This window comes from Nerophis lumbriciformis, linkage group LG16 (genome assembly GCF_033978685.3).
Source record: "Nerophis lumbriciformis linkage group LG16, RoL_Nlum_v2.1, whole genome shotgun sequence".
Taxonomy (NCBI): Eukaryota; Metazoa; Chordata; class Actinopteri; order Syngnathiformes; family Syngnathidae; genus Nerophis; species Nerophis lumbriciformis.
Genome location: NC_084563.2, coordinates 30,311,747 through 30,336,871, shown reverse-complemented (window position 1 = coordinate 30,336,871; position 25,125 = coordinate 30,311,747). Strand labels below are relative to the sequence as shown.

Below are 25,125 nucleotides of genomic sequence, written 5' to 3'. Positions count from 1 at the left end.
ATAATCGGGCGGAAGGCGGGGTACACCCTGGACAAGTCGCCACCTCATCGCAGGGCTAAATGTGATGAATATTTATTTTTATTTTTTTATTTTTTTTGCCTTGTGCCAAAACTGTGAAAAATGTAATAAATAATTTCACATTTCATTAATTAATTCATAACATGATTATTCATTTTTTAGGTTTCATATTTATATAATTTGGCACAAAAAATTCCATGAATCAAACTTTTTTTGTTGATGACCAGTCAGAGAAAATGAGGTTTTCGTGCCAAAATGATGAAATATTTGTTCAATAATTTTCCATTTTAATTTCTAATTTGATTATATTTACCATTTAATCTGTCTGTAGTTTTGTGCACATAAAAATATTTCTAAATCTTAAATGTACTTCCAACACCACCTAGCGGAGGAAACATGGAATATGTCTTATAGGTGACCGCTAGAGGGCGCTCACGCTCCAATCGGCAATTCCCCAATAAAACAGTTTATTGGGTCTATGGTCATTTTACTTATAATTGTGACGAATAAAGATAATTATTTGTTGAAATGTGAATTAACTGTAGGTAAAATATGCGAACTGTTAGCAGTGTTTTTGTTGTTTAAAATGTTGAGCTCATTTTCAATTGTTTGTAGATTAATGTCGCCCTCTTGTGGCTAAAACATGGCATAGCTGCTGTGGAGCCATTTTCAGTCATTTGTATTAAATTTCCATCCATCCATTTTCTACCGCTTATTCCCTTTGGGGTCGCGGGGGGCGCTGGAGCCTATCTCAGCTACAATCGGGCGGAAGGCGGTGTACACTCTGGACAAGTCGCCACCAAATTTGTTTACTATTTTTATTATTTTAATGCATATTTTTTTCATCAAACTTACAGTAAAATGTTTAACTTTTTAGTTGCTTTATTGAAAAAGTATATTTTGCATCAATAAAGGGACAAGCGGTAGAAAATGGATGATCTACTGCAGCACCCTGGCCCGCCGCGTCCCCCCTCGCCAGCGGCCCTGCTCCTGCGCGTCTTCTGACGGACTCCGACGTGCCGAAGCCAGGCCGTCCCACGCCTCGCGGTAGCCATGGCGACGGAGGAAGGGCTGCAGAGTTGCTAGGCGACGGGAGAGCTCGCTGATTCGCTGACGCAGCAGAGACACTTCTCGCATCAAGTCGTGGATGGTCTCGGAGAGAGGGCGCATCCTGCAGGGGGTACAAGGTACTGCGTTCCTCATGACGTCACCATCACAGGCAGGGACTTGTTGGACACATTCATACATCGTTCATGTTTCATACATCGTTCATGTTTCATACATCATGTTTCATACATCGTTCATGTTTCATACATCGTTCATGTTTCATACATCGGTCATGTTTCATACATCATGTTTCATACATCGGTTATGTTTCATACATCGGTTATGTTTCATACATCGGTCATGTTTCATACATCGGTCATGTTTCATACATTATTCATGTTTCATACATCGTTCATGTTTCATACATCGTTCATGTTTTATACATCATTCATGTTTCATACATCGTTCATGTTTCATACATCATTCATGTTTCATACATCGGTCATGTTTCATACATCATTCATGTTTCATACATCGTTCATGTTTCATACATCGGTCATGTTTCATACATCGTTCATGTTTCATACATCGGTCATGTTTCATACATCGGTCATGTTTCATACATCGTTCATGTTTCATACATTGTTCATGTTTCATACATTGTTCATGTTTCATACATCGTTCATGTTTCATACATCGGTCATGTTTCATACATCGGTCATGTTTCATACATCGTTCATGTTTCATACATCGGTCATGTTTCATACATTGTTCATGTTTCATACATTGTTCATGTTTCATACATCGTTCATGTTTCATACATCATGTTTCATACATCGTTCATGTTTCATACATCGGTCATGTTTCATACATCATTCATGTTTCATACATCGTTCATGTTTCATACATCATTCATGTTTTATACATCATTCATGTTTCATACATCGTTCATGTTTCATACATCATTCATGTTTCATACATCGGTCATGTTTCATACATCATTCATGTTTCATACATCGTTCATGTTTCATACATCGTTCATGTTTCATACATCGGTCATGTTTCATACATTATTCATGTTTCATACATCGTTCATGTTTCATACATCGTTCATGTTTCATACATCGTTCATGTTTCATACATCATGTTTCATACATCGTTCATGTTTCATACATCGTTCATGTTTCATACATCGGTCATGTTTCATACATCATTCATGTTTCATACATCGGTTATGTTTCATACATCATTCATGTTTCATACATCGGTCATGTTTCATACATCATTCATGTTTCATACATCGTTCATGTTTCATACATCGTTCATGTTTCATACATCGGTCATGTTTCATACATCGTTCATGTTTCATACATCGGTCATGTTTCATACATTATTCATGTTTCATACATCGTTCATGTTTCATACATCGTTCATGTTTCATACATCGTTCATGTTTCATACATCGTTCATGTTTCATACATCATTCATGTTTCATACATCGTTCATGTTTCATACATCGGTCATGTTTCATACATCGTTCATGTTTCATACATCGGTCATGTTTCATACATTGTTCATGTTTCATACATCGTTCATGTTTCATACATCATGTTTCATACATCGTTCATGTTTCATACATCATTCATGTTTCATACATCGTTCATGTTTCATGCGTCATTCATGTTTCATACATCGTTCATGTTTCATGCGTCATTCATGTTTCATATGTTGGTCATGTTTCATACGTCATTCATGTTTCATACATCGTTCATGTTTCATACATCATTCATGTTTCATACGTCGTCTATGTTTCATACATCATTCATGTTTCATACATCATGTTTCATACATCATTCATGTTTCATATGTCATTCATGTTTCATACATCGTTCATGTTTCATACGTCATCCATGTTTCATACATCATGTTTCATACATCATTCATGTTTCATACGTCATTCATGTTTCATATGTTGTTCATGTTTCATACGTCATTCATGTTTCATACATCGTTCATGTTTCATACATCACTCATGTTTCATACGTTGTCTATGTTTCATACATCATTCATGTTTCATACATCATTCATGTTTCATACATCATGTTTCATGCATCATTCATGTTTCATGCATCATGTTTCATATGTTGTCCATGTTTCATACATCATTCATGTTTCATACATCGTTCATTTTCATACGCCACTCATGTTTCATGTCATGTTTCATACATCACTCATGTTTCATACATCACGTTTCATACATCATTCATGTTTCATACATCATTCATGTTTCATGCATTGTTCATGTTTCATACATCGTTCATGTTTCATACATCGTTCATGTTTCATACATCGTTCATGTTTCATACATCGTTCATATTTCATACATCGTTCATGTTTCATACATCATTCATGTTTCATACATCGTTCATGTTTCATACATCATTCATGTTTCATACATCGGTCATGTTTCATACATCGTTCATGTTTCATACATCGTTCATGTTTCACACATTGGTCATGTTTCATACATCGTTCATGTTTCATACATCGTTCATGTTTCATACATCGTTCATGTTTCATACATCGGTCATGTTTCATACATCATTCATGTTTCATACATCGTTCATGTTTCATACATCGTTCATGTTTCATACATTGTTCATGTTTCATACATCATGTTTCATACATCATTCATTTTTCATACGTCATTCATGTTTCATACATCATTCATGTTTCATACATTGTTCATGTTTCATACGTCGTCCATGTTTCATACATCATTCATGTTTCATACGTCGTTCATGTTTCATGCGTCATTCATGTTTCATATGTTGTTCATGTTTCATACGTCGTTCATGTTTCATACATCGTTCATGTTTCATACATCATTCATGTTTCATACGTCGTCTATGTTTCATACATCATTCATGTTTCATACATCATGTTTCATACATCATTCATGTTTCATACGTCATTCATGTTTCATACATCGTTCTCGTTTCATACGTCATCCATGTTTCATACATCATGTTTCATACATCATTCATGTTTCATACGTCATTCATGTTTCATATGTTGTTCATGTTTCATACGTCATTCATGTTTCATACATCGTTCATGTTTCATACATCATTCATGTTTCATACGTTGTCTATGTTTCATACATCATTCATGTTTCATACATCATTCATGTTTCATACATCATGTTTCATACATCATTCATGTTTCATGCATCATGTTTCATACGTCATTAATGTTTCATATGTTGTCCATGTTTCATACATCATTCATGTTTCATACATCGTTCATGTTTCATACGCCACTCATGTTTCATGTCATGTTTCATACATCACTCATGTTTCATACATCACGTTTCATACATCATTCATGTTTCATACATCATTCATGTTTCATGCATTGTTCATGTTTCATACGTCATCCATGTTTCATACATCATGTTTCATACATCGTTCATGTTTCATACATCATTCATGTTTCATACATCATGTTTCATACGTCATGTTTCATACATCATGTTTCATACGTCGTCTATGTTTCATACATCATTCATGTTTCATACATCATGTTTCATGCATCATTCATGTTTCATACGTCATGTTTCATGCATCATGTTTCATACGTCGTCTGTTTCATACATCATTCATGTTTCATACATCATGTTTCATACATCATTCATGTTTCATACGTCATCTATGTTTCATACATGATTCATGTTTCATACATCATATTTCATACACCATTCATGTTTCATATGTCATTCAGGTTTCATATGTTGTTCATGTTTCATACATCGTTCATGTTTCATACATCGTTCATGTTTCATACATCATGTTTCATATGTCATTTATGTTTCATACATCATTCATGTTTCATATGTCATACACCTCCAGTTCAATTAAGTGGCCCTCCACATAATTTATATTGGCCCTCCACATCAGTTAAGGTGGCCTTCCACATCAGATAAGGTGACCCTCCAAATCATTTAATGTGACCCTCCAAATCATTTAATGTGGCCCTCCACATAATTTAAAGGGGCCCTCCACATAATTTAGGGTGACCCTTTACATCATTTAAGGTGGACCACCACATCATTTACAATGTCCCACCACATCATTTAAGGTGACCCTTTACATCATTTAATGTGGCCCGCCACATCATTTAAGGTGGCCCTCCACCTCATTTGATGTGGTTCTCCACATCATTAAAATGGCCCGCCACATAATTTAAGGTCGCCCTCCACATCATTTAAGGTAGCCTGCAACATCATTAAGTGTGGCCGTCCACATCATTTAATGTGGCTCTCCACATCATTTAAAATGGACCTCCACATAATTTAATCTGGCCCTCCACATCATTTAAAATGGACCTCCACATCATTTATGGTGGCCCTCCACATCATTTAAAATGGCCCTCCACATCATTCAAAATGGCCCTCCACATCATTCAAAGTGGCCCTCCACATCATTTAAAATGGCCCTCCACTTCATTTAAGGTGGCCCTCCACATCATTTAAAATATCCTTCCACATCATTCAAAGTGGCCCTCCACATCATTTAACATGGCCCTCCACATCATTTGAGGTGGCCCTCCCCATCATTTAAATTTGGCCTCCCATATCATTTAAGGTGGCCCCCTACACATCATTTCATGTGGTCCTACAAATAATTTGGAGGGGGATCACCTTTAATGGTGTGGAAGGCCACTTCCACACCATTAAAGGTGACCCCCCTCCAAAGCTAGGCAATAATATCCATAAATACAGTAAACTTTCCATTTGCACAGAAACAAAGACATTTACTTCATGCAATCGCATATTTTTGACACTTCTTAGAATTTTTCAAAGTAAGTATTTAAAGGTACAAGTCAGTAGAATTCAGTAATAGTAATTGTTCCAAGTATTTGAAGGTACAAGTCAGTAGAATGCAGTAAAATAGTTTCAAGTATTTGAAGGTACAGGTCAGTAGAATGCAGTAAAAGTAAAAGTAATAGTTTCAAGTGTTTGAAGATACAGGTCAGTAGAATGCAGTAAAAGTAGTAGTATTAGTAGTAGTAGTATGTCAAGTACCTGGAGTAGTCAGGTAGAAGAGTGTTGGGTTGAGATTGCAGCAAAGTCTTGATCTCCTTGAAGATTTGTTTCCCCCAAACATCCAAAAGTTGAGTCACACTGCGCTCTGATGTCACGTCCACTCTGTCAGCTGACATAAACATATTCATAATATTCATAATAATATTCATAATAATTTTCATAATAATTTTCATAATAATTTTCATAATAATATTCATAATAATATTCATAATAATTTTCATAATCATATTCATAATTGCTCTGATGTCACGTCCACTCTGTCAGCTGACATAAAAATATTCATAATATTCATAATACTTTTCATAATAATATTCATAATAATATTCATAATAATATTCATAATAATTTTCATAATAATATTCATAATTGCTCTGATGTCACGTCCACTCTGTCAGCTGACATGGTAATATTCGTAACAACATTCACAATAGTATTCATAATATTATTCATAATTATATAATAGTCATTGTCATGGTCCGGATCATGTTTTTGTTTTTTTCTGTTAGCTTTGGACTCTTTTAGTTCCTGTTTGTGACATCTCTGAGTTTGGTTTGGTTACCATGGTTACTTATTATTCCCGCCTGGCTCTGATTAGTGTTCGCCTGCTCACCTGCTTCGCGAGCACTAATCAGAGGCATTATTTAAGCCTGCCTTTGCCAGTCAGTTGGCCTGGCGTCATTGTTCGATTCGTGCCGTGTCCACGTAAGTCGTGTTTATTTCATGCCACAGTTTCGTGTTTGTTCCAAGCCATAGTTTATGCTGTTTATTTCATGCCACAGTTTTGTGTTTGTTCCAAGCCATAGTTTATGCTGTTTGTTTCATGCCACAGTTTCGTGTTTGTTCCAAGCCATAGTTTATGCTGTTTGTTTCATGCCACAGTTTCGTGTTTGTTCCACGCCATAGTTTATGCTGTTTGTTTCATGCCACAGTTTCGTGTTTGTTCCAAGCCATAGTTTATGCTGTTTGTTTCATGCCAGTTTTGTGTTTGTTCCAAGCCATAGTTTATGCTGTTTGTTTCATGCCACAGTTTTGTGTTTGTTCCGAGCCATAGTTTATGCTGTTTGTTTCATGCCACAGTTTTGTGTTTGTTCCACGCCATAGTTTGTTTGTTTACCTCATGCCCTGCCAAGATTTCTTGAGAAGATTAAAATCATCTCCTACCTCACGCTGTCGTCCAAAGTTGTCCGTTCTGCATTCCAGGCAATATTCATAATTATTCATAATAATGTTAATAATAATATTCATAATAATATCCTAGTAAAATTCATAATAATATTCATAATAGTATTCTTAGTAATATCCATAATAAAGATATTCATAATAATATTCATAGTAATATTGATAATATATAATATATCATAATTCATAAAAAGGCATTTTTTAAAGGGTTTTTAAGCCTTTTTTAAAAGCATCCACAGTCTGTGGTGCCCTCAGGTGGTCAGGGAGACCGCTCCCAGTCTGTGGAGAAAAAAAATTTAAAACTTTTTTTAGATATATGCATACTAGTTTTAGCTATTTGGCTGTTCTAGTTTTTATTTTATTAATGTTTTTATTATCTTTTTATTTTTATTTTATTATTTTTTTATACACTGTAGCACTTTCAGGTCGTTTACTCAATGTAATGTACAAATAAAATGTATTATTATCATTATTATTATTATTATAATGATATCCATAATAATATTCATAGTTATATCCATAATAATAATATTCTAAATAATATACATAACAATACTCATAATAATAATACCCATAATAATATTCATAATAATATTCATAAAAATAACATTCATAGTAATATGCACAATAATAAAATGAATAATAATAATATTCATAATAATATTCATAAAAAATAATATTCATAAAAATATTCATAAAAAATAATATTCATAGTGATATTAATAATAATAATATTAATATTTGCTCTGATGTCAAATCCACTCTGTCAGCTGACATAATAATATTCATAATAATATTCATAATGATATAATTATGATATTAATATCGATATGCCTGAAAGAAGTCTTGGCTGAAGTCTTACCTCCTTCTCTGTAGTTCCAATGTATGTCATCATAATAATAATATCAATAATAATATAATAATGATATTAATATAATATAATAGCATAATGAAGTCTGACCTCCTTCTCTGTAGTTCCAATGACCGTCATCATAATAATAATATCAATAATAATATAATAATGATATTAATATGATATCATAATGAAGTCTGACCTCCTTCTCTGTAGTTCCAATGTCCGTCATCATCCAAACGGGCCTCCGTTGCTACGGCAACCACCGTCAGCAGCCAGTGAGTGTTCATGACCAGCAGAGACTTGGTGGAAGCAGAAGAAGAAAACACATTTAGTTTTCCCCAAATTCCTTTAACCTTTTTCACCTCGGGGCCCAATGTTTCCCCTACAGAGATACACTCAAATATGAACACTGAATTAATGGTATTTAATAATTGTATCTAACCTACTTACAGTTCATAAGAAAACACAAATATTATTACCAAGGCTAAGGTCAGGCTGATTACAAAAACAAATAATCAAATATACTGCAAAAGAAGAGACTCAAAAAAAGTGACAAAAATTTTTTTTTGCAGTGCTAAAATAAATAAATACATTATAAATAATAATGATAATATTTATATATCTTTCTTAAATTAACTGTCAATAAAATGAAAGTGCAAATTCACCACTTTAGTCATAATTCTTGCGCTGAAGAAACTTCTCTATGACTTTAGTTTGTTTTTATATTGTCTTTTTATTTTTTATTTTTTTTTATTATTTTTTTTTATTTTTTTTTTTTTTTTTTTAATGTCCTGTCCAGCTTCTCAGGCAAATCATATAGTTGATGTAGATGCCCATGTCGGCTGTTCAGATTTACTTTACAAAAGAGAAGTGTAGGATACTTCTCTTGTTGCCTTATTTGTATTTGACTTTATTAAATGTATTTATATTATCATTTAGTGCAGCCGGGCCGGAGCAGGAGGGGATAGAAAGAGAAAAAAAAAGAAGACAGAGGGGGAAATTGTGGGGACAAGAGGGGGATTAGACAGAGAGACAAAAACAACAACAGCAAACAACAACAACAACAACAATAGAGCAACATCAGCAAATATGACATGTACAAATATGATGGTAAAAGTAATAGCAAATAAGCAGTTAGCGAAAAATAATACAGAAATGACAATGAGCATTATTACACTACAAATGGATCAATACAAATACCAATAGAAATAGCGCTATTGATAATGAAAAATACCAATAATTTACCTTTATTATCAACAATACAGTTGTTTAAATGCAACAATACATATACGTAATGATAACTTGAGATACGAAAGAATGCAGAAAAATGGAGGGGGAGAAAGAGAAGCAACCTACATTAACCTTGTAGATTGTTATAGTCACAATAGGTTAAGCTTTGTCAGTGTGCCATGTGTTACACCCAGTTTACCCTAGGGCAACAACGTTAATATATGTTTGATGAAACGTGATTATGTGCATGAGTGTAAGTATGCATATGTACTTGTATATGTACAGAATGTGTATATGTGTTTGTACAATGAATGTATATGTACAGAATGTGTATATGTGTTTGTACAGTGAATGTATATGTACAGTATGTGTATGTGTATGTTTGTATATTGAATGTGCGTGTGGATGTACGAACATTAGGTAGGTAAATATGTACTGTATTTGTGTATGTATGTGGGAGTGTAGGTACCTATGTACGTATGTGAGCATATGTGAATTTGCATGTACAATACATTCGACTCCCAGAGTGCGTGGGAGCCAGAGCACGGCCCCATCACCCCCGAGAGCCCAACCCACAAACAGGAGGCGTGGTGCCCAGGGAACCAGGGACCACCGCCCCCACGCAGCCAAGCCGGCCAGCGACAGGAACCCCAGAGCCCGACCCACCGTACCGCCCACAAGGGCCAGCAGCAGGCCGCAGACAGACGCACCCGGCAGAGGACAGGGCACGAGAAAAGCAGGGGACAGCCAGACCCCAAGCCAGCGAGAGACCACACCCCACACGGGCAGAAAGGCGAGACGCCCCGCCCGAGGGACCCAGAGACTCCCCGCAACCGGACGGGAAGACCGCCCCCGCCCCACCGGCAACCGGGCCCCCACGAGCCCACCCCCCACCCCCGGAGAGCGCGGCGAGGCCAGCCCCCGGCCACCCCACCCAAACCGGCCGCCGCAGGACCACCCAGGCACAGGGCCACGGGAACCACCCACCCCACCCGCAGGGACCCCAACGATGGAGATGGAACAACCAGCAACCGCCCCGCCGAGCCCCCCCCCTGAGGGAGGGGAAAATAAAAAAATAATATTAATAAAATATATTAAAAAATAAATAAATTAATTAATTAATTAATTAATTAATTTAAAAAAAAAAGAGAATTAAAAGAAGATCACAGACATGCTGACAAACAAGGTCACTACCCCAGCAACTGGCCGACTCGCAGCACCTCGGAATACCTTGCAGCACCAAGCTACCACAATAGACGCAGGGACTAGGCCCAACAGGCCCCAACCAAGACGGGCACCCGGAAGGGATGGACAGCGGGACCCAGGAGCTCCAGACACGCAGTTCGGATGCAGTAGCCTGAGGCGTCGACCCCCGTCTGACAGGCAGGCCCAGAGCGTACCCCCAGAAATATACATACATACATACATATATACATACACATACACACATACACGTATACATACCCACACATACACATATATACATATACATACACATATGTACACATACACATATATAAACATACATACATACACACACACACATATACATACATATACACAGTTCGTCAGCCCCGACAGCCATCACGCGCGCGCGCTGCCACCAGTCACAACATCAGCCACACCCCTGCACCAGACCCAGCAGCCACGGGCGCCCACACCACAAACAAACGGCAGCAGAAACAGCAGCCGCAATAACCCCAGACAGCCAGCACCAGCCAATCAAATCAAAGCGATAAAAAAAAAACTGCGACCAGCAACCACACGCCACCAGGGCCACGGAGACCAGCCGGCGCCAGCCCGCCGGTCAGCCCGAACGCCAACACGCAAACAAGAGACACCAACAACCCCCCCAACCAAAAGGCCCCCCACCCCAACCCAAACCCGCACAAACACACCACCGCCCAAACAACCGAGACACAGCATCCAGACCAGACACGGGGGCTGCGCCGCCACCACACCAAGTCACCAACAGAGACCCCACAGCGCAAGGTCGGGCCACACGGGCACGGACCCCATCCAACAGGAAGTGAGACCCGCGCGACGCCACACACAAATAAATAATAAGATTAAAAAAATAAAAAATAAAAAAATAAAATAAAATAAAAAATAAAATTTAAAAAATAAACTAAAATAAAAATAAGTAAATAATAAAAATAAAAATAATAAATACATTAAAAATAAAAAAATATATATAACAATAATAAATGAATAAAAGCCTGGCAGGCCACCAGACCGCAGTCCCCGCCGGCCGACGAGGCAATGAGGGGTGCGCCGAACCCCAAACCCCCCATGCATGTGTACAAGGCCCCCAGAGTGTCTACTGTGTAGTTAAAATTAGGAGGTCAGCCGTTACAGCCGACCTCCAGTCCCTATTGATGTGTGTACTGTAGCGTGAGTGAGATATGTATGCTTGTGGGAACTAATAATGCGATTAAAATTGGGGGACATCAAGGTCATGGTGGGTCCCAACCAACCAAGCCCCCCAAATCCTAAGTGTCTAATATGCAGCTAAGATTGAGGGATGGACGAGCAGGGGACAAGACAGGAGGACTGGAGCCCCATTGGAGGCATCCTCAACCCCCCGCCATGCCTCCCCGCAGGACAATCCCCAAAGTCCTATATATGTGTGACTGTGTGCGCTATAAGTAGGAGGAGTAGAGGGCCCGGACATCCCCCCAGTCCACGCGGCCGACAACCAGGAACTACGGCCAGGAGGCCGCCACCCCCCGCCACAGCCCGTGACCCACACCAGACCACTTTAACGTGACGCCACGCGAGCCCCTCCCCCCGCCAAACAAAGCCAGCCCCCGCCCGCCCCAACCCAACCCTGCAGAGCCCATACCGGCAACCAAACGCAGAGAAACCGCACAGCCCCCACGCCCAATGCAAACACCGCATCCCGGCCATCCACACAGCAACGTGCCCATACGAGTCCCGGTCAGGGGAAGGAGCCCCCCAACGGGGGAAGAAGCCAATGCATCCCGTCCGCCCGCCAGCCCCCAAACCAGCCGGCAAGCCAACGCCAGCCAGCCCCACAACCCCACAAGCGCACAGACACCAGCCACAGTCCCCCAACCACTCCAACCCAACACAGCGATGCCAACCGCTGGTATCACCGCAGCAACCATCACCACCACCGCCCGTCCGCAGCGTAAACACCCGCGGCCGCCGAAACCAAAACAAAAAAGCGACCGACCCCGTAAACCACAACAACGCACACCCCCGGCTACCACCGAGGCCACCAACCCACCTACCCCAACTCATCCACAGCCAGGCCAATTGAGCCACCGGACATCCACACCCATGCACACACCTACACATTCATATACACATACATACACACATACATATATGCATATACCGTATTTTCCGCACTATAAGGCGCACCTAAAAACCACAATTTTTCTCAAAAGCTGACAGTGCGCCTTATAACCCGGTGCGCTTTATTACGATTCATTTTCATAAAGTTTCGGTCTCGCAACTTCGGTAAACAGCCGCCATCTTTTTTCCCGGTAGAACAGGAAGCGCTTCTTCTTCTACGCAAGCAACCGCCAAGGAAAGCACCCGCCCCCATAGAACAGGAAGCGCTTCACCCGCCCCCGGAAGAAGAAGAAAAAACGCGCGGATATCACCGTACGTTTCATTTCCTGTTTACATCTGTAAAGACCACAAAATGGCTCCTACTAAGCGATCCGGTTCATAAAAAGACGCAATCTCTCCATCCGCACACGGATTACTACCGTATTTCACAGCTGATATTCCTGTGAACCGCACTGTGGAACGGGAGCACGTACGGTGAATATTCGCACCACAGGGAATGAGAAGTCATCCTTCACTGTGGTTCTAGCTTGCCATGCTAACTTCCACCCATGATGATATTCAAAAGGAAGACCTTGCCAAAAGAGACCTTTCCAGCCGGCGTCATCATAAAAGCTAACTCGAAGGGATGGATGGATGAAGAAAAGATGAGCGAGTGGTTAAGGGAAGTTTACGCGAAGAGGCCGGGTGGCTTTTTTCACACAGCTCCGAAGGCGAACACACCTTCACTAAGACGGGCAGATAGCGCCGGTCGACATACGCCAACATCTGCCAGTGGATCGTAAATGCCTGGGCAGATAGTTTCGGTCACAACTGTGGTCCGAGCTTTCCGGAAGGCAGGATTCACAGAACTGCTGCACAACAACAGCGACACTGAATCCGATGACTTCGACGAGGCGGAGCCGGCCATTTTTGGATCCCACGCTTGCGCAACTTTTCAATTCGGACACCGAAGACGAAGAATTCGAAGGATTTACGAATGAAGAATAACTTCAGAAGGTGAGCGCTATGTTTATTTTGTGTGTTGTGACATTAACGTTCGAGCAACATTATGTTGCTATTTATTGCTCTACACCATTTTGAATTTTACTATGTTTGTGATTGCACATTTGCGTACATTTTGGGACAGAGTTGTTAGAACGCTGGTTTTCAATATATTATTAAAGTTTGACTGAACTATCTGACTGTTTTTTTGACATTCACTTTAGCGCAGCGTTTTTTTGACATTCACTTTAGCGCAGCGTAGGCGCGGCTTATAGTCCGGGGCGGCTTATTGGTGGACAAAATTATGAAATATGTAATTCATAGAAGGTGCGGCTAATAATCCGGTGCGCCTTATAGTGCGGAAAATACGGTACATATACATACACATACACACATATACACACGCATGCATATACATATAAACATACACATCCACACATATATACACATTAATACACCCACACACATATACATAAGCCCACATACACACAAACACATACATACACAACACACACACAAAAAAAAAAAAAAAAAAAAAAAAAAAAAAAAAATAAATAAATAAATACAAAATTAAAAAATAAAAAAAAATAGAAAGAAAATTAAAAAAAATAAAAATAAAATAAAAATAAACCTTTTAAATAAAATAAAATAAATAAAAATAAACAAGAGGCCTGGTCGCCAACAGTGCCCAACGCCACCAAACCCCGCAGCCCCTCTTGCACGTCCAGGCCCCCCCCGCCCACCACCCACCAGGCATCCCATCCGGCAAAAAGCCATAAGGGCCCAGCCCTGCGCCCACAGCCGGCATGCCACGGCACCTCAGCAGACCCGGCGCCGCGATCAGCAATGCACACCGGGGCAGCGACACATACATATGTACCTACATACATACACACAGATTTCACCATACATATATACAAACGTACACACACCCACATACACGCGTACCCATATATAATTTAACAGAATAAGTTAAATATATTAAATAGATTAAAAAAAATAATAATAATAATAATTGTTTTTATATTGTCATTACTGCCTCAAGTGGTGGAACAGTGTATTACATCTGAGTAGCACTGCGAAACACATGTTTTTGGAGGCCCTCTGGAGGTCACCCACGACCCAACAATGGGCCCCGGCCCTATGGTTAAGAAACACTGCATTAAATCCTACACGAGTCTTGCTAACTTTGCATAATAAATAATAAGTAGGCTATAATTTTATGCAAAGTTTGCATATTTTGTCCATAAAAAAACACATGTTTTGACAAAAAGGGCATAAAATATGAAATAAAAAAAACCTTTATTCATCAGATGGATCGGAAGTTGATCTAGAAATGTAAGCGTAGAAAAAAAATTCATTGAAAAATTACAATGTGACTTATTTTTTAACATCAGGGTCCACGGGACCAAACTAAAAGTGTGCGGCCCTCAGTGGAAAAAGTTTGGACGCCCCACCAGATTCTATTTTTTATTATATTACACAATATAACAAAACACCACAGGATAACGTGAATGTGCAGTAAATGAGTATCTCCATGGTGACAGCCGGTAGTACACGCAAAATCGTGCAAATAGTGCAATCTGCACCACTTTTGCACCTGCTATCCATTGTACACGCAGTCTTAGTAGATCACCCGAGACACGCCTACTATTTGTTTTAGTTTCAGATATATAAAACTACTATATAGATCATCTTTGATTGATTAATAGTTTGCACGTGCTATTTAGCACTTGTTATTTGGGCTCTTAGTAGATCAGTTCTTGAGTGCTTTGAATTGTTTTCTTTGTGAATTTAGACTATCATTCAAGAATATGTTTGTATGTGTATATGTACAGTATGTGTGTGTGTGTGTGTGTGTGTGTGTGTGTGTGTGTGTGTGTGTGTGTGTGTGTGTGTGTGTGTGTGTGTGTGTGTGTGTGTGTGTGTATTCAGTATTTAGGGACCGAGTCCCTTTGGGACAGAGGACCCTATTGTATTTCTAGCGTTTTATTATTATACCGCCGCCTCTTTGAGCTGTAATTTGACCCCTTAACATGCTTCAAAACTCACCAAATTGGACACACACATCAGGACTGGCAAAAATTGCGATCTAATCAAATGACACATCCCTGTAAAACTGGGATGTGTCATCGCTCCAACACTATTTTCCATTTTTGTTGCTACTATCCTTCATCTCACAAACATACATCTGCCCCAGGGAGCCGAAATAATGTACAGAACCGACGGTCAACTCCTCAACATCAACCGTTTCAGGGCTAAAGGTCAAACCACCACCATATCCATCATGGAGCTGCAGTATGCAGACGATAATGCCCTCATAGCCCTCTCAGAAGAGGACCTACAGTGCACTCTGTCTGCTTTTGCGAAGGCATACAAACAGCTTGGTCTTGCCATCAATATAAAGAAAACCCAAATCCTCCACCAATCACCACCAAACAGTAGTGTGCCTGTCCTGCCACCAAACCTGTCAATTGACAAAATCCGACTGGAAAATGTGGACCACTTCCCATATCTCGGGAGCCTCCTGTCATCTAAAGCTGTCATTGACGATGAAATTCACCACCGCCTCAGCTGTGCCAGTGGGGCCTTCTCAAGGCTGAGGAAGCGAGTCTTCGAGAACCGTGACCTCCAAGCAAAGACCAAAATCCTGGTCTACAAAGCAGTCGTGCTCCCCACCCTTCTGTATGGGTCAGAAGCCTGGACCACCTACAGCAGGCACTTAAAGGCACTCGAGACCTACCATCATAGATGTCTCAGAAAAATCCTCAGGATCAGCTGGGAGGACCGACGCACCAACACCAGCGTCCTGGAGGAGGCTGGCTTGCCCACCATCACTGCCACGATAGCCCAAAACCAACTCAGATGGACTGGCCATGTAGTCCGCATGCCTGACTCTCGCCTCCCAAAACAAGTCCTTTATTCCCAGCTTGTTGAAGGGAAACGGGCCCCGGGAGGTCAAAAGAAGAGATTTAAGGATAACATCAAGGCAAACCTGACAAAGTGTCGCATAGACCTTAAGTCTTGGGAAGTCAAGGCAAAAGACAGGACGATGTGGAGAAACCTTGTCTGTGAGGGTGCCGCGCAATATAATGACGACCTCCGCCATGCTGCACAAGACAAGCGCAGACTAAGAAAGGAGAGAGCATCCACCAAACAGGCCCAACCCAAACCCACCACCACTACATTCCCTTGTCCACATTGCCCCAGAATAATCGGGTCCAGAATCGGCCTCCACGCCCACCTGAAGACCCACAAGGACCAGGAAGGAGGACAGTCATACTCGACCACGAGTGACCGCCGATGGTGTGTGTGTGTGTATTCAGTATTTAGGGACCGAGTCCCTTTGGGACAGAGGACCCTATTGTATTTCTAGCGTTTTATTATTATACCGCCGCCTCTTTGAGCTGTAATTTGACCCCTTAACATGCTTCAAAACTCACCAAATTGGACACACACATCAGGACTGGCAAAAATTGCGATCTAATCAAAAAACCAAACCCCAAAACTCCAAATTGCGCCCCCTAGGAAACAAAAACCTCTATGTAGGTCTCACTTAGACCTATATTTCATACACTGACAACACCCAGCAAAAATCAACAGGAAGTAGTTTGCAATTCCCCCTTCAAAACAAAAGTTGTGTAAAAACAGTCACCTTTTTTCAAACATTATCTCCTCTAAACGCGTTTGTCGTGTCGGCTTCAAATTAGCACAGGAGAGAGATTGACCCCTTCTGATTAAAAGTTGATGAAAGAGTTTTAATTACTGCTCCGGTTTGGATTTTATGAGCCCTCAAAGTCGGTCCCGTCCATCGCTGCTTGCAGCTTTAATTATTATTATTATTGATTCATTATTAACCTATAATGAAGTTATAAATTATTGAATAACTTCCCAGGTGTTAAGATAAGTGCATGCATCTTCGTGACAAGAGTGTATTATTATTATTATTATTATTATTATTATTATTCACACAGGATATCTGTAATCCAGTGACTCAGTGTTTGTGTTTTGTAATATATTCATGAAGGTGGAGAGAGCTGCAAACATGATGTTGTCTCACATCTGCTTAAAACATGTCACCTTCTCACAGTCCAGCCTGGTACTAGCCTGCCTTCCATAACACCAAGAATAACACCATGTTGTATACGCACTACACACAATAATACAAAGTATCACATGTTGTTGTATACGCACTACACACAATAATACAAAGTATTACATGTTGTATACGCACTACACACAATAATACAAAGTATCACATGTTGTTGTATACGCACTACACACAATAATACAAAGTATCACATGTTGTTGTATACGCACTACACACAATAATACAAAGTATTACATGTTGTATACGCACTACACACAATAATACAAAGTATTACATGTTGTATACGCACTACACACGTGCAACAAACTGTACTGCACTTCGAGTATTAATCATTGAAAAACATACTCACCGATTCAAACTATTTGTAGTGTCCAACGCTGCAATGACAATAAAAGTCTCTTCTATTTTCCTCTGGTGTCATGCGCCTCTAATCTTTCTTTCCCCTCCTTCTTGCTCCCAGGTTTTGTGCCAGCAGGTCCTATTGTGGATGAAAAGTAGTTTGGGGAGGCGTGGCCTAAAGCAGGTCTTATTGTGGATGAAAAATAGTTTGGGGAGGCGTGGCCTAACGCAGGTCCTATTGTGTATGAAAAGTATTTGGGGAGGCGTGGCCTAACGCAGGTCCTATTGTGTATGAAAAGTATTTGGGGAGGCGTGGCCTAACGCAGGTCCTATTGTGTATGAAAAGTATTTGGGGAGGCGTGGCCTAATGCAGGTCCTATTGTGTATGAAAAGTATTTGGGGAGGCGTGGCCTAACGCAGGTCCTATTGTGTATGAAAAGTATTTGGGGAGGCGTGGCCTAACCCAGGTCCTATTGTGGATGAAAAGTATTTAGGGAGGCGTGGCCTAGTGCAGGTCCTATTGTGGATGAAAAGTAGTTTGGGGAGGCGTGGCCTAACCCAGGTCCTATTGTGGATGAAAAGTAGTTTGGGAGGCGTGGCCTAACGCAGGTCCTGTTGTGGATGAAAAGTATTTGGGGAGGTGTGGCCTAACCCAGGTCCTATTGTGTATGAAAAGTAGTTTGGGAGGCGTGGCCTAAAGCAGGTCCTATTGTTTGTGAATAGTAGTTTGGGAGGCGTGGCCTAACGCAGGTCTTATTGTGTATGAAAAGTATTAGGGGAGGCGTGGCCTGATGCAGGTCCTGTTGTGTAGGAAATGTAGTTTGGGGGGGCGTGGCCTAAAGCAGGTCTTATTGTGTATGAAAATGATTTGGGGAGGCGTGGCCTAACGCAGGTCTTATTGTGTATGAAAAGTAGTTTGGGGAGGCGTGGCCTAACGCAGGTCCTATTGTAGATAAAAAGTATTTGGAGAGGCGTGGCCTAAAGCAGGTCCTATTGTGTATGAAAAGTAGTTAGGGAGGCGTGGCCTAAAGCAGGTCTTATTGTGTATGAAAATTATTTGGGGAGGCGTGGCCTAACGCAGGTCCTATTGTGTATGAAAAGTAGTTTGGGAGGCGTGGCCTAACGCAGGTCCTGTTGTGTATGAAAAGTAGTTTGGGAGGCGTGGCCTAACGCAGGTCCTATTGTGGATGAAAAGTATTTGGGGAGGCGTGGCCTAACACAGGTCCTATTGTGTATGAAAAGTATTTGGGGAGGCGTGGCCTAACGCAGGTCCTATTGTGTATGAAAGGTATTTGGGGAGGCGTGGCCTAATGCAGGTCCTATTGTGTATGAAAAGTATTTGGGGAGGCGTGGCCTAACGCAGGTCCTATTGTGTATGAAAAGTATTTAGGGAGGCGTGGCCTAGTGCAGTTCCTATTGTGGATGAAAAGTAGTTTGGGGAGGCGTGGCCTAACCCAGGTCCTATTGTGGATGAAAAGTAGTTTGGGAGGCGTGGCCTAACGCAGGTCCTGTTGTGGATGAAAAGTATTTGGGGAGGTGTGGCCTAACCCAGGTCCTATTGTGTATGAAAAGTAGTTTGGGAGGCGTGGCCTAAAGCAGGTCTTATTGTGTATAAAAAGTATTTGGGGAGGCGTGACCTAAAGCAGGTCTTATTGTGTATAAAAATTATTTGGGGAGGCGTGGCCTAACGCAGGTCCTATTGTGGATGAAAAGTATTTGGGGAGGCGTGGCCTAACGCAGGTCCTATTGTGTATGAAAAGTATTTGGGGAGGTGTGGCCTAACGCAGGTCCTATTGTGTATGAAAAGTATTTGGGGAGGCGTGGCCTAATGCAGGTCTTATTGTGTATGAAAATTATTTGGGGAGGCGTGGCCTAACGCAGGTCCTATTGTGTATGAAAAGTAGTTTGGGAGGCGTGGCCTAACGCAGGTCCTGTTGTGTATGAAAAGTAGTTTGGGAGGCGTGGCCTAACGCAGGTCCTATTGTGGATGAAAAGTATTTGGGGAGGCGTGGCCTAACGCAGGTCCTATTGTGGATGAAAAGTATTTGGGGAGGCGTGGTCTAACGCAGGTCCTATTGTGTATGAAAATTATTTGGAAAGGCGTGGCCTAACGCAGGTCCTATTGTGTATGAAAAGTAGTAGGGGAGGCGTGGCCTGACGTAGGTCCTATTGTGTATGAAAAGTATTTGGGGAGGCGTGGCCTAACACATGTCTTATTGTGTATGAAAAGTATTTGGGGAGGCGTGGCCTAAAGCAGGTCTTATTGTGTATGAAAAGTATTTGGGGAGGCGTGGCCTAACGCAGGTCTTATTGTGTATGAAAAGTAGTTAGGGAGGCGTGGCCTAAAGCAGTTCTTATTGTGTATGAAAAGTAGTTTGGGAGGCGTGGCCTAACGCAGGTCCTATTGTGTATGAAAAGTAGTTTGGGAGGCGTGGCCTAAAGCAGGTCTTATTGTGTATAAAAAGTAGTTAGGGAGGCGTGGCCTAAAGCAGGTCTTATTGTGGATGAAAATTATTTGGGGAGGCGTGGCCTAACGCAGGTCTTATTGTGTATGAAAAGTAGTTAGGGAGGCGTGGCCTAAAGCAGGTTTTATTGTGGATGAAAAGTAGTTAGGGAGGCGTGGCCTAAAGCAGGTCTTATTGTGTATAAAAAGTATTTGGGGAGGCGTGGCCTAACGCAGGTCTTATTGTGTATGAAAAGTAGTTAGGGAGGCGTGGCCTAAAGCAGGTCTTATTGTGGATGAAAAGTAGTTAGGGAGGCGTGGCCTAACGCAGGTCCTATTGTGTATGAAAAGTAGTTTGGGAGGCGTGGCCTAAAGCAGGTCTTATTGTGTATAAAAAGTAGTTAGGGAGGCGTGGCCTAAAGCAGGTCTTATTGTGGATGAAAATTATTTGGGGAGGCGTGGCCTAACGCAGGTCTTATTGTGTATGAAAAGTAGTTAGGGAGGCGTGGCCTAAAGCAGGTTTTATTGTGGATGAAAAGTAGTTAGGGAGGCGTGGCCTAAAGCAGGTCTTATTGTGTATAAAAAGTATTTGGGGAGGCGTGGCCTAACGCAGGTCTTATTGTGTATGAAAAGTAGTTAGGGAGGCGTGGCCTAAAGCAGGTCTTATTGTGGATGAAAAGTAGTTAGGGAGGCGTGGCCTAAAGCAGGTCTTATTGTGGATGAAAATTATTTGGGGAGGCGTGGCCTAACGCAGGTCCTATTGTTTATGAAAAGTAGTTTGGGGAGGCGTGGCCTAATGCAGGTCCTATTGTGGATGAAAAGTATTTGGGGAGGCGTGGCCTAACGCAGGTCCTATTGTGTATGAAAAGTATTTGGGGAGGCGTGGCCTAACGCAGTTCCTATTGTGGATGAAAAGTATTTGGGGAGGCGCAGCCTAACGCAGGTCTTATTGTGTATGAAAAGTATTTGGGGAGGCGTGGCCTAACGCATGTCTTATTGTGGATGAAAAGTATTTGGGGAGGCGTGGCCTAACGCAGGTCCTATTGTGTATGAAAAGTATTTGGGGAGGCGTGGCCTAAAGCAGGTCTTATTGTGGATGAAAATTATTTGGGGAGGCGTGGCCTAACGCAGGCCCTATTGTGTGTGAAAAGTATTTTTGGAGGCGTGGCCTAACGCTAGTCCTATTGTGGATGAAAAGTATTTGGGGAGGCGTGGTCTAATGCAGGTCCTATTGTGTATGAAAATTATTTGGGAAGGCGTGGCCTAACGCAGGTCCTATTGTGTATCAAAAGTATTTGGGGAGGCGTGGCCTAACGCAGATCCTAATGTGTATGAAAAGTAGTTAGGGAGGCGTGGCCTAAAGCAGGTCTTATTGTGTATGAAAAGTAGTTAGGGAGGCGTGGCCTAAAGCAGGTCTTATTGAGTATGAAAAGTAGTTAGGGAGGCGTGGCCTAAAGCAGGTCCTATTGTGTATGAAAAGTATTTTGGGAGGCGTGGCCTAACGCAGGTCTTATTGTGGATGAAAATTATTTTGGGAGGCGTGGCCTAACGTTCACGCCCTCTTTCCTCGTCATGTGTTGTCCTGCAAGCCCTGCTTTCAGTCACGGACTCTTATGGAACTTTGCCTCCTTATTCATGGGCAAAAGCCTCCAAACTGTCACCTGTTGGCGTGACCCTGAGATGCAGAGACTGCAGGCGACGTGCAAGTAAAAGGTGCTTTTTTTTTAGGGCGACACAAAAAGGGCACCATGAACATAAACTTTAGTATTCACAGAAGTAATTATATGTATGGTACTGTTTGTATCCTGTAATTATATACCAAATAATATGTAAGGCTTTTATGTATTGTATTGTTGATAAAGAATTGGATTATTATTGTTGCGATGCGGCAAGAAGCTCAAGGCAAACATAGCATAGCATGATACCATGGAAAGAAGGTAGTCACGTCACGCTAACATGAGAAGTAAACTATATATATATATATATATATATATATATATATATATATATATATATATATATATATGTATGTGTGTGTGTGTATGTATATGTGTGCATATATATACACATATACATATATAAACATACATTTACTGTTTATATACATATATACTATACATACATACATACACAAATGTACATGTATACATATATATATACATATATATATATATATATATATATATATATATATATATATATATATATATATATATATATATATATATATATATATATATATATATATATATATATATATATGTCTTAATAAGGTTATCCAAAAAATAGTGCTCGATACCGTAGTAGAGCGCAATATATGTATGTGTGGGAAAAAAATCACAAGACTACTTCATCTCTACAGGCCTGTTTCATGAGGGGTTCCCTCAATCATCAGGAGATTTTTTTTATTTTTTTTATTTTTTAATCTCCTGATGATTGAGGGAACCCCTCATGAAACAGGCCTGGAGAGATGAAGTAGTCTTGTGATTTTTTTTCCCACACATACATATATATATATATATATATATATATATATATATATATATGAATACATACATATATATATACATGTATACATACATACATATGTATGTATACATGTATAAATGTGTACATGTGTATATGTATGTATGTATAGTATATATGTATATATACAGTAAATGTATGTTTATATATGTATATATGCACACATATACATACACATATTTACACATATACTGTATATAAACACATATATAAACAAATGTATGTGTATGTATATATGTACTGTATATATGTGTATACAAAATATGTCTATATATATAATGTATATGTTTATGTGTGTATGTATATATATATATATATATATATATAACATTAATATAAAACAACATATATGTATATTCATATATATATATTCCTCTATATATTTATATATGTACATTTATATATATGCAGTATATGTATACAGAGCATATATGTTTGTGTGTATGTATGTATATATATATATATATTTTTTTTTTTATATATATATATATATATTTTTTATATATATATATATATATATGTATATATATATATATATATATATATATATATATATATATATATATATATATATATATATATATATATATCAAAAAAGTTAATTTTATTTCTCATTAATGTACACTCAGCACCTTATCTTGACAGAAAATATTTTTGCAGTTTTATCAAAAATAATGTACATAAGTACTTATAGGCTCAATACTTAGTTGATGCACCTTTGGCAGAAATTCCAGCCTCAAGTCTTTTTTAACACGATGCCACAAGCTTGGCACTCCTATCTTTGGGCACTTTCTCTCTTTCCTCTTTGCAGCACCTCTCAAGCTCCATCAGGTTGGATGGGAAGACTTCAGAACTTTCCAGAACATTTGTCTGAAAGGTGTATATATTTATATGATTGGACATATTAAATTGAGCTATATGAAAATGTATTGCGCGCATATTTAGATAACATTTTTTTTATAATTGTTCAACATTTGTCTTATTTGATTTTGTTTGCCGAGTCAGCACATGTGGTTGCTCAGACGTACGTACTTCAGGTTATGATGGATTTCTGGGGACGCCGTCTTCCTACTTTCACTGAAACAATTTGAAGTTGCTGCTCGCTCACCCGCGTTGTCAACCGTGAGGAATGAAGTGAGCGTGACTTTTCTGCACTTGAATGGCGTCCAGATGTTCTGCGGCGTCTGAACGTGAGCTCAGACTTGGCGCCGACGCAGAGAACCTGAGGTCCAGGCCACCAACAGAAGAAGACAAGTGTCAATAGAGGCAGGGACAAAAGTTCAGCTATCGTAGAGGAGAAACAAAGTTGGCGGTACAAAACTCTCACCTCTTTCTGCAGCTGCTTCACGTTAGCGAGCAGCTATTAGTCAGCCTCGCTGGTATTCTTCACACATTCCTTCACTCCTTCACCACCTTTCTCCTCGCTGCCCACATTGTGCTTTTTTTCTAGTCCAAAAAGGTGAAACGGAAACTCTAAAGTTGAACACAATCCACTCTGAGACGCTTGTTGACTTTTTGAATTAACTTCTATTAACCTTTAACTAAAGTTTTATTTTTTTTGTAACTGTGCGGACAATTTTATGAAGACAATTTAATTGTCACGAGTTTCAGAGTCCCTGCTAGACCTGTGCTACTTTTCTTCTGCCCTGCTTGTGTCATGATTTGTGGTCTGGATTATGTTTTTGTTAGTTTTTGGACTCTTTTAGTTCCTGTTTGCGCTCCCTTGTTTGTTTAGTCACCATGGCGACTCATTAGTTTCACCTGCCTCATGTGATCGGGACACACACCTGCTCTAATCAGGAGATTATAATTTAAGCCTGCCGGTGCCGGTTCGTCGGTCTGGCGACATTGTTCTGTTCATGCTTGTTTTCAAGCGTTACCATAGTTCTTGCTGCTCTTTTCTTGACACAGTAAGTCTTGCTTATTTCACGCAATTCCATAGTTAATGCTAGTGATGGGTTGGT

At 40.1% G+C, this 25,125-nt stretch overlaps 1 protein-coding gene across 2 annotated transcripts; it reads right to left on the bottom strand.

Annotated features, from left to right (window-relative positions):
• Positions 1 to 900: 900 nt before the first annotated feature.
• LOC140679491 (uncharacterized) lies at positions 901 to 24,624 on the bottom strand. Of its 2 annotated transcripts, XM_072914963.1 has the most exons (5): positions 24,489 to 24,624; positions 24,194 to 24,383; positions 8,407 to 8,506; positions 6,152 to 6,281; positions 901 to 1,189 (listed from the first exon to the last, which is right to left on the bottom strand). In XM_072914963.1, the coding sequence occupies exons 3-5, from the start codon at positions 8,492 to 8,494 to the stop codon at positions 958 to 960; spliced, it is 450 nt and encodes a 149-aa protein (XP_072771064.1). In that variant the 5' UTR covers positions 8,495 to 8,506; positions 24,194 to 24,383; positions 24,489 to 24,624; the 3' UTR covers positions 901 to 957. The 2 variants fall into 2 exon arrangements, with proteins under 2 accessions (XP_072771064.1, XP_072771063.1); XM_072914962.1 differs by lacking the exons at positions 24,194 to 24,383; positions 24,489 to 24,624 and adding an exon at positions 18,203 to 18,307.
• Positions 24,625 to 25,125: the final 501 nt, after the last annotated feature.

Coding starts and splice junctions, on each gene's coding strand:
- LOC140679491 (XM_072914963.1), bottom strand. CDS start 8,494: ATGAACACTCACTGGCTGCTGACGGTGGTTGCCGTAGCAACGGAGGCC. Junction 6,282..8,406: donor TTGGAACTACAGAGAAGGAG/GTCAGACTTCAT, acceptor TGTTTATGTCAG/CTGACAGAGTGGACGTGACA. Junction 1,190..6,151: donor CTTCTACCTGACTACTCCAG/GTACTTGACATA, acceptor TACCCCCTGCAG/GATGCGCCCTCTCTCCGAGA.